Source organism: Bos grunniens, chromosome 11 (assembly GCF_055505025.1).
Source record: "Bos grunniens cultivar Pamir isolate PY7600 chromosome 11, Bosgru_T2T1.0, whole genome shotgun sequence".
Taxonomy (NCBI): domain Eukaryota; kingdom Metazoa; phylum Chordata; class Mammalia; order Artiodactyla; family Bovidae; genus Bos; species Bos grunniens.
The window spans coordinates 12,252,366-12,266,439 of NC_141175.1; the positions used below are offsets into that span (position 1 = coordinate 12,252,366).

The 14,074-nt window shown below is 54.6% G+C and overlaps 1 protein-coding gene across 4 annotated transcripts in view; it reads left to right on the top strand.

Moving 5' to 3' along the window:
- Window positions 1-4,456: 4,456 nt before the first annotated feature.
- NR5A1 (nuclear receptor subfamily 5 group A member 1) overlaps window positions 4,457-14,074 on the top strand; it is a 29,317-nt gene continuing 19,699 nt past the window's right edge. The window contains exons 1-4 of one of the 4 annotated variants that reach the window (XM_086325249.1): window positions 4,457-4,569; window positions 8,798-9,100; window positions 13,104-13,220; window positions 13,371-13,512. In XM_086325249.1, coding sequence (XP_086181375.1) covers window positions 13,119-13,220; window positions 13,371-13,512 — 244 coding nt within the window. In that variant the 5' untranslated portion in view covers window positions 4,457-4,569; window positions 8,798-9,100; window positions 13,104-13,118. Of the gene's footprint in view, window positions 4,570-8,797; window positions 9,101-11,301; window positions 11,448-11,537; window positions 11,687-12,968; window positions 12,988-13,103; window positions 13,221-13,370; window positions 13,513-14,074 lie in introns of those variants that run through there. The other 3 variants (XM_086325250.1, XM_086325252.1, XM_086325251.1) reach the window with 3 other exon arrangements.

Consider the following 14,074-nt stretch of genomic DNA (forward strand, 5'->3'; position numbering starts at 1 on the left):
TGAAGGGACACTAACCTGCCAGAAAGTGGCACAACTAGAGGAACTGAGTCTAATGGGAGGGGCAAACACACACACAGTGGGATCACGATTGAAACTCAGGATGTATTGATACATGCTGATGTGTATGGGCCGGTATGTCACTGTGGTCTAACCAGTTAATCCCTGTCTTTCCAGAAAATAGGTGAAGTTTTCTAGAGTTGAGAAAATAGAGGCTCTGAAAAGTCTCTGGACTTAGGATGAGCTTCACAGATGAGTATTAAAGGCAGGCCTTGAAGAAAGTCACCAGACAGGAAGAGGGGGACAGACCAGGTAGAGTGGTCAACAACATGTTTGAAGGTCCAGCTGTGAGTCAGAAGCGTAAAAATACCCAGACATAACAAGGGGCTGCCATGGCAGGAATGGGGGCAGGTGGGAGTTTTAGTGAGAGTTGAAGCTGGAGAAGCCCTTGGGAACCTTGAATGCCACATTGAAGAGTTAGAGGAAGGAAAGCCACCTGCTGCATCTCAGGAAAGAATTAAACCTCAGTGACCACATGTGCTGTTGAGTGACCTGCCTGTCTGTCACTCTAGTCCAACCAGTTCATACTTGTTTTTCCAGAAAATAAATTTCCTAGAGCTGAGAAAACAGAAGCTCTGAGAGGTCAAGGTATGTGCCCAAAGTCACACACTAAATGTCAGGGTCCTGACTTGAACCTAAGATCTGCCCAACTGTCCTGTAATCCTGCAGTCCATACAGTCAGAGGAGTGGCAGTGTTTGGTTTGAGGGTTTTATGAAGACAGATGGGAGAGATGAAAGGTCTTCAGTTTGGAAAGATGAAGGCTAAGGAGTCTGGGCTTGGCCTGGTGCCTCAGTTGATAAAAGAATCCGCTTGCCAACACAAGAGACACAAATTTGACCCAGGATTTGCGAAGATCCTGCATGCCACAGAGCAACTAAGCCTGTGCACCACGACTGCTGCAACCCGAGCAGCCTAGAGCCCATGCTCCTCAACAAGAGAAACCACGCGCCACAAATGTAGAGTAGCCCCTGCTTGCCACAACTGGAGAGAGACCGCGCAGCAAAAAAGATCCAGCACAGCCAAAAACACATACAGAAATAAAAGTAAAAGGCTGAGGAGTCTGGTCAAAGTCTACTAAATCCCATGTGTGAAATGAGGGGAAGTCCAGCTGCCTTCCCACACCTCAGCCTCCTCTAGCACAAGCAACCAGAGAGCTCTTGAGGTTTGAAAGAGATGGTTTTAGAATAAAGGAAGCAGCAGAACTAATTAGTAGATTCTTCCTTGCCCCACAGGAGGGAACAGATAATTCAGAGGTGCAAGAAAGAGAACGTATTTGCTGAAAGCCTAGTGAGTGCCAGGCACTAGGGTTGGTGTTTTACATACACTGTCTCCTGTAATCTTCAAGAATTTTGCAAGGTTTAGATCTCAACACCATTTCACTCATAAGCAAATTGAGGCTTGAGGAAGTTCAGCCATTTACACCAAATGACACGTGAATAAGTGACAAAATTGGCTTTTGAATCCAGGTCTATCTGATACCAAAGTTACAACAAGCTTCCTCCCTGCTCGGCCGTAGCAGCTCAAATACTGCTGAATGTGAATGTCTGGAGTTTGTAACAAAGCTCAGGAATGGCCTTTGGTTGAACTTTTTGCTCTTAACAAAACTATTAAATTCATAAAGGATTAATTTCTATAAGAGATGAATGAACAGACCCAAATTGATCTGAAAAGCATTGTTGTCCCAAATATATGTTGTGGTTTCTCAGAACATGGATAACCCATATATGGCTCCATGGAGAGGCCAAAAAAAAAAAAAATAGGAGTTCTGCCAAAAGTCCGGGAAATACTGCACTTTTTCTACCTTCCTCTTATTGGTTCCCAACCTTTAATGGCTTATTAAAGGCTCTGAGAAGTCCTACCTGAAGAAAGCTTTAATTTTGTTTCCCAGGGTCTACCAAAAGTATTCGACCATGGAGCATTCTTTGCTCCTGGTAAAATTCTGTTGGGACAGTGTTCCATGGAATAAATTGAGGACACTGCTCTAAATTTATAAATTGCTACTTAACTAATGCTGAACTTTTTTTTTTTTTTTGAGTGCCAAGCAATAACCTGGAAGTAAAGAATAATAAAGTAACATATATAGAGCAAAGCTAAGTGCTGTATAGAGAAGTATTTTATGTGCATTTGATTACTGATTCCTCAGGGCCGTCTTATGGAGTTGATGATCCCATTTTACAGATAAGAAAACCAAGACCCAAAAAGGTAAGTAGTTTGCTTAAGGTTATACAACTTGTAGGTAACCTCAGGAATGAATAAAAACCAGCACTGATTGAATGCCCACTATTAGGATCTGCAGAAATCCTTCCTTATTCATTTTTATGCAAATCCTCTGAGGTAACATCATCTCTGTTTAACTGAGGAGGAAACAGGGTATGCTGGCAGCTCTGGGTTTTCAGAGTCTGGAGCCAGAAACCCCCAGAAATGGTGAACAGGGGAGGGTGTTAGGATGAAGTCGAAAGTGACTCCATGGAGCCCTGCCCAGGGGTCATTTCGTCAGGCAGTTTGTGTGACAATATACACATCAACCAGGGGTCTCACCACCTGAGTCCTAATTTCACTCCTTCCTTTACCTTGTGTGGCCTTGGCCCAGATAGATACCCCTCTGGTCCTCACTGCCCCTGGGAGATAAATGGAGATGACCGTGTCTGTGTCTTGGGGGTTTAAGGAGGATTCACTGTAGCTGGTTCCAAGGAGAGGCTCTGTTAAATCAATCCCTAAAAGGAAGGGGAGGGAGCTGCAGCCCCTCATACTCCCAATAGCAGAAACCCAGGAAATCTAGAAGCTGCTTCCTCTCACTTGGCCTGGCTGCCCACCAGGTTTTTAGGCCCATAGTGGTAATCAGCTTCTCTGAGATCCTATGGCAAAAGTGCCCAACTGTCAGACCCAGGGCTCTTGGAGTCTTGTTCCCTTGGCAACAAGTCTCACCATGGAGACCACAGCCCCATCCTTGCCCTCCCTGCAAACTCCCTTTCCACAGACCTTCCCTGTTCAACACCTAGTCCTGGGAGCAGTGTAGGTACCAAGGAAAGCTTCAAGGAGGCCCTTCCTCAGGCTGAGGAGTTTGAGGCACAGCCAGCAAGAGAGGCAAAAGGAACTCCCGTTTTTTGTGTCTACTGTTTGACTGGCAAGGTTCTGAGGAGCTTACCTATGTGGTTTCATTAGGTTAAAAGCCAGGCACTCACCCTATTTTACATCAGTGGAACCTGAGGCTCAAAGAGACAAGACAGACCAAAGTCTTACAGCTGATGGTCAGTCTTGGAGCAGGACTTGAATACAGGGTTTTGACCCAGGAACGCCTCCTTTTTCTGAATCCCTCCACCCCACCACACACACACACATTGTCAAGACACAGCCACCAGCTTCAGTCTGGGGAGGGTTAGAAAGTTGGGTGAATCCCTTCAGCTCTAGGCCTCTGCTGGTAGCATGAGCAGCAGCTAGCAGCCCTTCTTGAGTTCTGGGCTGGGCGTCAGTGGCAGCAGCAGTGGAGGAACTGCACTATTTTAAGCCAGGGCCAGTAGGCCCCATGTGGGCACAGGGAGGGTGGCCTCAGGCCCTTGGCCAGCTTCCCGGAAGTCGCCATGGCCTCCCTCCCCTCCCCTGAGCAGCTTTCTGAGGCAGTCACTTCCCTACAAACAGGAAGGAGGCTCTCAGGCCGAGAGACCTCCAGCCCCAGCTTCCTCCTCCTGCCCCTCACCCCCCAGTCTTCACTAATACATGGGGGAGCCCACCAGTTCCAGGCCCTGACCAGTGTCCATCATCTGGGCTGTCTCCTGGAAGGTGGGTGGGAGGGGGTCTGGATTTCTGCTGCTCAGGCCACCCCAGTTCACCCATTGCAAGTCTAGGCCTCCACTTGCCCAAGATCTTCGTCCCCTCGCCCGCAGCCTGATTGCTCCTACACATTCCTATAGAGGCTGGCCACTGTGAGCCAGAAGAGCAGAGTATCTCCAGATTTGGTCCCACTCAAGGATCTTAGAAGCTGGGACATTCCCAGAGAAAGATGGAGGCAAACACAGATAGACTGTGACAGAGGCAAAAGCAGAGAGAAATAAAGACACAGCTGCACAGGGCTGGGGCCAAGAGGGCAGTGGGGTGTCTCTGAGTGGTTGCTCCTGACCACCCCCAAGTACAGGCCCTGTCTCAGGGCTGTGTGGGGCCCACTGGCTGCATGGCTAAAGAGGAATGTGGGGAGCAAGGCTGGGTCACCCCTTGAGGGCCAAGCGTGTGCAGTGTGAGATAAACTACCCCAGGAAGGGGGCCCCAGCTGCGGCTGCACGCTCCAGGAGCATGGCGGAGAGGCCCGGGCCCAAGGTTGGAGCCCCAGCACTGCCCAGACGCCCAGTTCCTGCATCTCCTCCTGGGAGTTTCCACCAGGCCTCACAGTCTAGAAGGTCTCAGGACCCACAGCCCAGTCCTGAGGGCATGCAGATTCTCATTCATAGACCAAGGTGGGCCCTGGCAACCCTGCCAGCCACAGAGTCACTTCTCCAGCTCTGGCTGTAGTCCTGGCTCAGGTGAGGGGGTTGGGGGGTGGGGGACCGGGTTGGGGTGGGTGGGTGGTCTCTAAGCTCTCCATGCAGAGCAGGGCTCCAGCAGAGGGGTGCTGTGGTGGAACAGCGATGAGCAGGACTGTGACTTGTCCCCCGTGTGGCTTTGCACACTCACGTGCACGTGTGTGAGTCTGTGTCCATGTGCTTCCTTGCTTATGGGGGTGTGCGAGGATGTACATTTCCACGTGTTGCCAGGAGCCCCACTCTGCCTCCACAAGTCCTTGCTCTCAGAGTAGAGAAGTAGCCCCCAGAGACACCTGGTCTCTCCCACCCTGACCAGGTGGTCCAGCCCCAAGAGCCATGAGGCAGAGGGGGAAGAGCAAGCAGGTCTACTGCCGTCCCCCCAGTCCTCCTCCCCACACTGCAGCTGAGGCTCCCGCTGGCCACGGCCTTGACCCCGCACTATGGACTGCTCTGACATTGGCATCGGATCTGAACATCTGGCAGCAGGCTGATAAGGGGTGCAGCGGAAACAGCCTCTGCTGCTGCCAGCAGCCCCACCCCCTCCACTGCCCTGCGAGGGGTCTTCACATCCACAGTTTCTCCTTCCAGCTCAGGGCCCCTGCTCCTCTCTCTTTTCTCACTCTCTGCTTCAGCCAGTCTCTCTCTCCCCTCTCTTTCTCTTTCCCTCTCCCTCTCCCATTTCTGCACTCATTCCTTCTCAACACCCCCCACCCTGCTTTCCCCTCTTCTCTCTGTCTCTGTCTGTCTCTCCCTCCCTCTGTCTGGCCATCTCTGTGTCTGTTACACTGTCAGGAGGTCTCCCTTTTCTCTCTCATTTTCTGTCTCTCTGTGGTTTCTTTCTGTCTTTCTACACTGTACCCCAAACCCAGCCTGATGATTCTTTCTCTTTTCCATTTCAGTTTCTGGGTCTCTAGTTTGTTTGTTCCTTGTCCACCTCCAGGAAATACGCCTGGCACTTTGGGAAAGTCCCCACTTAGAAGAGAGACCCTGGGCTTTGTTTACTTGGGGACGGAGGGAGGGAGCCTGGTTCAGGACTACACTCCTCCTTCCCCTCTGGGTGGGTCTCATGGCCTGAGACCACTAGGCAGGAACTGGAAGGAAAGGACAAATAGGCCACCCAGGGGCTCCTACGGAGTGAAGAGGACTCTGCCTGCAAGCCTAGGTTCCCAGCTCCTCCTGCCTAGATTTGAATCCTAATTCCATCACATCCTGTTCTGTGACTTTGGGAAGACACCTCATCTCTCTGAGCCTGAGTTTCCTTATCTCTCAAGTGTTACTCATGGGAGGTGAAGGGGAAAATTAACTACCTCCAGGATGGTAGAGAGGGTCTGAGACTGACCACAGGTGTGGAATGGTTAGTAGGGAACCAAGGAGGCCCTTTTGTGTTAGGGCCTTGCCACTGCCAGCAAGCCCTCATCCAGTAAGGCTGAGGGCAGAGGGGGTGGCATAGAGGAAGAGGATGTCTAAATATCCAGCATGCCTGGGGTGAGGAACACCCAGCCCGAGTGGTGGAAAGTGACAGCTGACTGCATACAGAGAAGGAGGGCAGGTAGGGAAACAGGCAGCAGGACTGTACACTCACAGCCAGCCTGCGGGTATAGCGGCAAGCAGTCATTCAACAAACACTGCTGCTGGCTCTGTGCTGGCTGCTGTGGACTCAGAAATAAATCAGCCCTGAGCCTTTCCTTGAGGGTTCCCCAAGTGGGGGTGAATCATTCTATCACAGAAGGGCAAACAGTGTTCAGGATGATGTTGCAATCTCAACGCAGAAAGGGCCCCTGAGGACAGACCTGCCAGTCCTTCGGTCCATTTGGTTGCGTTTTGCTAATATTTACTGAGCATATATGACATATCAGGCAGCCGCTGAGTATGTTATGTGTGTTGTTTCATGTTGTCCTCATTTTATGGGAGAGGATATGAGACCCAGAGAGAGGTCCCAGCTGTGAGAGGTCCCAGGTCACACAGCAAGAACACAGAAGAGTTGGGATTTAATTGAGTCTCTGCCACTAGCACCTTGGCAGTTCTTCTCTAGACTCAAGGCCTTGTGAGGAGACTGGCAAAGCCAGGCTGGTTCTTTCCATGGTGCTGTGATGTTGAAAGACACTGTTTGTCCTGTTTAAGAAGGTGGAGAAAGCACATTTGCCCCTCTTTTCATACTTTGTCAAGTAGTAGATACTTTGTCAAGTAGTTTTAGAATGACTCCATGATTTGTAAAAACTAAAAAATATTTTAACTTCATCCCCAAATCTTCACAAAGTATCCCATCAAAAGAAGCGCAAAAGACTTTGCACTTGTTTTTTCATTGTTGTCACATGTAAGCAATATGTTGGTGATAATAGGATATTTGCTGGAATATTTATTTTTTAAATTCAGAGGATGAGTGGTATCAATCTAGAAACAAAATCATATTAAAATGGAGATACTAGTTGAATTCAGTCATATACAAGAGAAGTGTATCCTGTAAGAACTTCTGTGGGTAAAAAAAGACATAATTATGAGGTCATGCACATTGGGGAATAAGTTGCAAATTATATCACAGTACAGTTAGAGTATATTGGATCAACAGAATCAGTTATGATTGTCGGTAAACGTTTTGTCCTGTGTATATTTTCACAATAAAATGTCTTATTGCATTAATCATTTCATAATATGATTAATGCAATATGTAAATCAGATCATCGTGCTGTATGCCTTAAACTTATACAATGGTGTGTGTTAATTATTTCTCAATAAAACTGGGGGACAATGTTTTACATGGCATATTGAGGAAGACACACTAGGTTTTAAATATAGTTGGCTTTAAGGACTTCCCTTGTAGCTCAGTTGGTAAAGAATCTGTCTGCAGTGCAGGAGACCTGGGTTCAATTCCTGGGTCGGGAAGATCCCCTGGAGAAAGAAATGGCAACCCACTCCAGTATTCTTGCCTGGAGAATCCCATGGACAGAGGAGTCTGGCAGACTACAGTCCATGGGGTCACAAGAGTTGGACACAACTTAGCGACTAAACCATCACCAGTGGTCCAGTGGTTAAGACACGGTACTTCTCCTGCAGGTGGCAGTGGTTCAATCCCTGGTCAGTGAACTAAGATACCATGTGACTTGGGGTGTGTCAAAAAAAAACCCAGAAAAAAATTGCTTACAAAAAAAAAAAAAAAAAAAAATATATATATATATATATATATATATAGTTGGCTTTAGTCATACAGAAAAACCCTTATCATTTCCAAGCCAGATGAGTGAAGTGTTCTACGTGATTTGTCTGTTTCCGCAAATGAAAAGGGTTGTGTGTGGATTCCCCAGTTATTGCTCCATGGTCCCCTGTGCCCCCTCCCCACCCCCTAAGACAAAAGGCTGGGAGGTAAATTCTCTGAGGACAGAGACTTCTTTCTTTCCCTTTCCTCCAGTGCCTAGACCAGTGCTTGGCACGTCGTGTGCCCTCAGTGAATGTGAGACGAATGAAGGAATACACAAAAGAGTGAGGCATGCATGGGAGGGGCACAGAGCAGACCAACTGGGACCTCTGGGACCTGTCTGGGTCTGGAGATTGGACGACACCCTCAGCTGCATGGGGAGGCCTGACCTTCTTAAAAAAAATCCCTTCCCTCTGCTCTGCCCTATTTATCCTGGTCTAGTTACCCGCTTGTCCTATCCCTGGAGCCACTGTAACCAACCACCTGGCCCTACAGGCAGTCTCAGCCCAACCTCAACTTCCCCAGCTGTTGACCGGGACTATCAGCAGCCCTCTGTGGATGGTGACATCCAGAGAAGCCAACGTTGACTAAATTGTACACACGAGAGGTGTTCAGTCAGCTCACCTGCTTGCCTTTCATCCCCTCTTTCTTCATCTTCTGAAAGAGTAAAAAGACCAGGCCAAAGCAGCAGGGCCACCTGGTCGAGTCATCTGTGACCCTGCCTCCACGCCAGCCCAACCTGACTCCCCTCACATGTCTGGGCCAGGCCGGACCCCGCTGGGCCAGGCCCCAGGGAGGTAGCCATTCAAGGGGAGAGAGGCCGGGCTGCAGGCTGGGTGGGGGAGCTGCCCATAAATCAGGCCCCACTCCCACCCAGTCGCTAACAAGCGGGGCTGCCTACCCGCCTACGTGGGGTCCCTGCCTCTGCACTGCCACAGCGGCCTGGAACAGCCAGCTGGCCAAGGCCTCCAGAGTGCCTTGGCCTCCGCCCCCATCCGCGGCCCCGAGATAGATAGGAGTATTTTTTTTTTCTTTTAGGAGAAGAAAAAAAAAATAGACCTAAATGAAGAGAAACACCAACAAAGAAGGAGAGAGGCCTGCAGAGTCACGTGGGGGCAGAGACCAATTGGGCCTCCGGTGGCCCCCCCACCCAGGGCGGGGAGGAGGAGGAGGACGGACGGACAGGGCCAGCCTACTGTCCGCCCGCCGCCCGCCGTGGCGTAAAGAAGTTTCCGTGTGCCCACGGTCACCACCGCCCCACCTGGGCCACTGGAGCTTCCCCTCGGACCCCCGGTGCCCACTGGCCACCCTCATCCAGCGTGCGAGCTCGCCTTCTGCTCCGTAAGTGAGGGCCTGGGCCCAGGCCTCTAATGGCCAGCCTCCCTCCTCAGTGCCTCCCTGCGGCCTGGGCCGGCCACTGCCTGCTCTGCTGAGTGACTGGTGCCCGCTCCTCTGGGCAGGAAAGGGGCCGGGGATCTCCCCAGACCTGCCCTCCTACCACACTACCCCTTCTTTTCCCTGGCTGGCTGTTGGGAGGAGCTGGGCCTACGGGGATCTGTGGGGTGTCCTGCTGTCCCCGGGTGGCCGGGTGTCCCCAGGACTGCGTTGGCCCAAGCCTCATAGCCTGGATGTACGTCCATGGTCCCTGGGTCTGTCTTTGGGTTTCTGCGTCTCCCTGCCTGTGACTCTGTGCTGTCTCTGCGGATGTCTCTGAGTCTCTGTGTGGATTCAGTCGTCTGTCTCTAGCATCCATCTGTCAGTCCCGGTTCTGGGTTCTGCGGCTGGGCCAGGTCTGAATTTGCTTCCCTGGGTAGGTGGGTGAGGGGCAGTGATTCCCCAGCTAGAACCTGGGGCTGTGAGGAGTGGGTGCAGTGAAGCCTGGAGGGTCAACACAAGGGCTCCCAGCCAGTGACCGTGGAACCTCTGGGAGAGGGGATCTAAGGGGAAGGGGAAGGAGAGAACTGGCTCAGAGCCCAGGCCCCACCCCACCTGGGTCCCCAGCTCAGGCCTGTGCTTACACTGCCTGAGTCCTGCTCAACAAGGTCTAGGAGACCCCCGTGGGCTCCATCCCAGAGGAGCTGACGGGATTCCCCAGCCCAGCCCAGCCCTCCCCCTCAACCCCCTTCCCTCTCTGCTGCTCCTGGTTGCCACTTTCTGAGGGCCCCTCCCTGACCGTTGAGTGGCAGCGGCCCCCACGCCCCAGCTCCTGCAGACACTCTGGTTTCTCAGGGGTTTAGGGTAGCGGGTGGAGAGGTCTGCAATAATGCTCTTTCCTCCCTCCTCACCAAGACCGGTCCATGGACTCCCACGGAAACCACAGACTCTCTTCTGTAGGGCCTACCTTTTCCATTTTATATATGGAGAAATTGAGGCTCAGAGAAGCCAAGTGACCTGTCCGAGCTTGCCTCACAAGTCGGCCGCAGCATCTGTCCTTCATCAGCTGGGTGAGCGAGAAGGGAGGTGGTCTGCGTGGGGTCTTGAGGCCTTGGCTCACAGGACCAAGGCGCCAGCTCCAGCTAAAGCCAGAGGCCTCGGGGCACAGGCCCAGACGAAGCTGACCGCAGCCAAGGGTCTGAGCCTTCACATTTGAGCCTTTGGGGCGGCTGCGAAGCTGCAAATGCCTAATTGTGGTATTTGCCCGCTTGAAGATCATGCCTTTTTGGCTTCGTTGTTTGCAACACTTTCTTGGACCCTAGGTGCCCCGAGGGGGCAGGGGCAGGATGCAAGCGGGCATCTTCCTCTTTCAGGTCTCAATTTTTTACATTTGAAAAATGAGAGTGACTGAATAGATTCCCCGCCCCCCACCCCCTCCAGCTCAGAGCAATGGCTCAGCCCTTCGGCTCGAGGTCCCTAGGACACTTTTGTTCCTAGGGCTGCCGGGCACTCTCTTGCCCTGCTCCCAGCCCAAGTAAGAGTGCAGAACTGGACTGGAGAGAGATTTCTCCTGCTCCTGGGTTCTATTCTCCCAGCTCCCACGCCCTCGGTTTTTTTGAGTCCTCACCAGACCTCGGAAAACTCTCAGGGTGGAATTACTACGACTCCCATTTCCAGCCAAGCAAACCGAAGCTCAAGGAGAAGAATTTGCCCCAGATCTCCCATCTGGATGCTTTCAGCGATTCCGCAGTGCCAGGCGTGTGTTTTGCCAACACTGCTTCCGTTCATCCGCACGGCCACCCTTAAAGTCCAGGCATCACTCCCACTTTACGGATGAGGAAACTAGGGCTGGGAGATTTGCTTAAATCTCCATTGAGAAAACGTGCCTGGGTGGGGGTGGGGTGGGGACTCAGTTTCTAGCCTTGAGCCGGTATCTTGGCCATGGTCCCCTACGTTTGCCCTACCTGTTTCCATGCTGCAAAACGGCCAGCGCCCCCAGCGTGGCCCTCACCAAGACTAAGCAGGATTTGCAAACAGGGACTCGCCTCCTTTCACCACAGGAGGGTGGCCCAAGGCTCCCAGGCGCCCAGCACCTGCTCAGATTCCCGGGCGCCCGGGCTCCGGGGGCCGGGATGGGGATGGGAGTCCGAGAGGGTGAGAGGAAAGACACGAACCCGTCTCGGTGGCGTTGGAGGGCGCGGGCCGGGCCTCCGCCCCCGAATACCGCAAGAGCCCATATAGAGGGGCCGGCCCTTGGTCTCGGCGCGGCGGGTTCGCGCAGCGCGCACTGGCAGTGGAGGGGCCCGGGTCCCAGGTGCGCCTCGGAGCGGCCCTGGAGGCGGCGGGGGCGGGGAGGCGGGGTGGGGAAGCGCCGAGGCCCCGCGCCGCCAGCCCCGAGCCCCCGCCTCCCCGCCCCCGGCCCGAGCGGCCGTCATCGCGGGCGGGCGGCGCTGCGCCCGGGTGCGGCTCATCGCCGGCGGCGGCGGCGCGGCCAGGAGGTGCGGGGCTCGCGGTGGCCGGACGCGGGGCGCTGCTGCTCGCAGGAGCCGCCAGGTGGGCGCCGGGCGGGCTGTAGCCGCCGTCGCGCCCCTTTGCGCTGGCGGGATCCATCGAGGCTCCGCGCGCTTCCCTCCTGGGGACTTCGACTCTCCGCCCGAGGTCGCTCCCCCGCCTCGGGCTCGGCCTCTTTCTCGGGGCCCGCGGGGTCTCCGTCCGAGGTCTCTGCGCCTCGCGCCCGGCTTGCAGCTCCACGCCCGGCGCCCGCTGTCCCCGCTGCGCCCACCTCTCCGGTCTCCGCCCGACGTCCCCGTCTCGGTGGCACGGCCTCGGTCTCGGTGTCGGTGGCTGCCGCCCACGGGCTTTGTCTCTCCTGGCCTGGGGGCCTGGCAGCTCCGCGATTTCGGGCTCTCTTCCCGGGTGCCGTCGTTGTCCGCCTCTCAGCTCGAGCGCCTGTCCGGGTCCGACTCTGCCGGGCCGCGCCTCTGAGCTCCGGGCCGGGGTCCGACCGCTAACCCCGTCCCCGAACCCCTGGCCGGGCTCCTCCGTCTCTCCAGGTTTTCTCTCAGTGTCTCTGTCTCTCTGCCTGGGTATCTCCCAGGTTTCTCTTGTCTCTCCGGTGTCTTGGTCTGTCTCTCATCTACAACTGTGTCTCTGGCTTTGCAGCTGTCTCTCCGAGGTTTTCTCTCTGGGCCTCTGTTCCCCAGTGTCTCCGATCTCTCTTTTTCTGCCCTCTGTGTGTGTCTCTTTCGTTCTCTCATCTCTCTATCTCCACTGCTCTCTGTCTCTACCTCTGTCTCGCTGTCTCTTCACCTTTCTTGTCTCCCTCAGGTTTTCTGACTCTGCATCAATGCCTCTCTGTCACTCTCGGATTTTCGTTGTCTCCGTCGTCCCGGGGGTACTCTCTCAGTTAAGTAGCCACGGTCGGTGTCTCTCGCTCTCTTTTCTGCCCATCTCTGGGTCTCCCAGACTCTGCCTCTGTCTCCCTCGTCCCCATCCGATCCCCAGAACGCTTGGGCCCCATTCCACCCGGGGTTCAATGGCATCTCCCCGGCTGGCGAGCTCATCGCGTTTTCTCAGAATCGGGGTTTTGTTCTTAAATGAACGAATCCGGATCAAAGCGCATTTAATCTGACAGTCCCAGATCGGCCGCGGTGGGGGGCCACTCAGGAGGAGCCCCTGGGAGGGTGGGGAGAGGGCGCGGCAGGAGCGCGGACACAGGGCCAGCAAGGGCCCCGCACGCACGGGAGCTGCTCCGGACACATGTGCTGCTGTCGGCTGCTCATGGCGCTCTCACTGGGGGCCTGCAACAGGCGTCCTTGACCACCGGCGCTGCAGTGGGGCCCAGGGGCCGGCCCGTAAGCAGGGCACCGAGGGGCGCGCGGCCGCGGGGACGCAGGACCCACCCCGCCCAGGTCCCCCCGCACCACCAGCGGCCGTCCAGCCCTGCCATGAACCTCTCCTCCTTCCACAGGCGGACGCCGTGGGCATGGACTATTCGTACGACGAGGACCTGGACGAGCTGTGCCCCGTGTGTGGGGACAAGGTGTCCGGCTACCACTACGGGCTGCTCACATGCGAGAGCTGCAAGGTGAGCGGGCAGCTGGTCGGCAGGGGACAGGCGCGAACGGCGGCGGCGGGTGAGCCACGAGCGGGGACGCGGCGGAAAGCCCGGCTGGGAGGTGCAGGGAAGGGGAGACAGAGCCTGTCCCCCTCTTGCGCTGACTCCCCTCTCTCCCAGGGCTTCTTCAAGCGCACGGTGCAGAACAACAAGCACTACACGTGCACCGAGAGCCAGAGCTGCAAGATCGACAAGACTCAGCGCAAGCGCTGTCCCTTCTGCCGCTTCCAGAAGTGCCTGACGGTGGGGATGCGCCTGGAAGGTGCGAGTGCCGTGCCTCCTACCCCTGACCTCTGACGGCGAGAGGGCAGGGGGTGGAGATGGGAGAAGGGGTGAGGGGAGGGTACCATAGGTCTTCTTGATGTTTCTGAGGCCAGGCAGTTAGTCCTTCACGTGAAATCAGGGCCGATCCTCCCTATGGGGGAGGGGTGAGAACCGATGCCGGTTTGGCTGAAGGGATGCGCATAGGACCAGCCTGGGGTGGGGTTGGGAAGTATCCAAAAGTGAACCCCAGAAAGAGGACCCTCTCCCCAGCCCTTGGGAGCAGAGCCCCACAGAGCTCCTCCCTCTGTGAGTTCTGTAACACCCCCACTGACATCCAACACCAAGCCAGAGCCAAGGTTTTCAGTACCTTTACTGGAGTTTAAGTCCCAGTGCCATCACTTACAGGCTGGGTGACATTGGGCAAGTCCCTTAACCTCTGAGCTGCAGACTCCCCATGTGAAGTGAAAGTGAAGGTTGCTCAGTCCTGTCCAACTCTTTGTGACCCCATGGACTATATAGTTCATGGAATTCTCCAGGCCAGTATACTGGAGAAAGGAAAG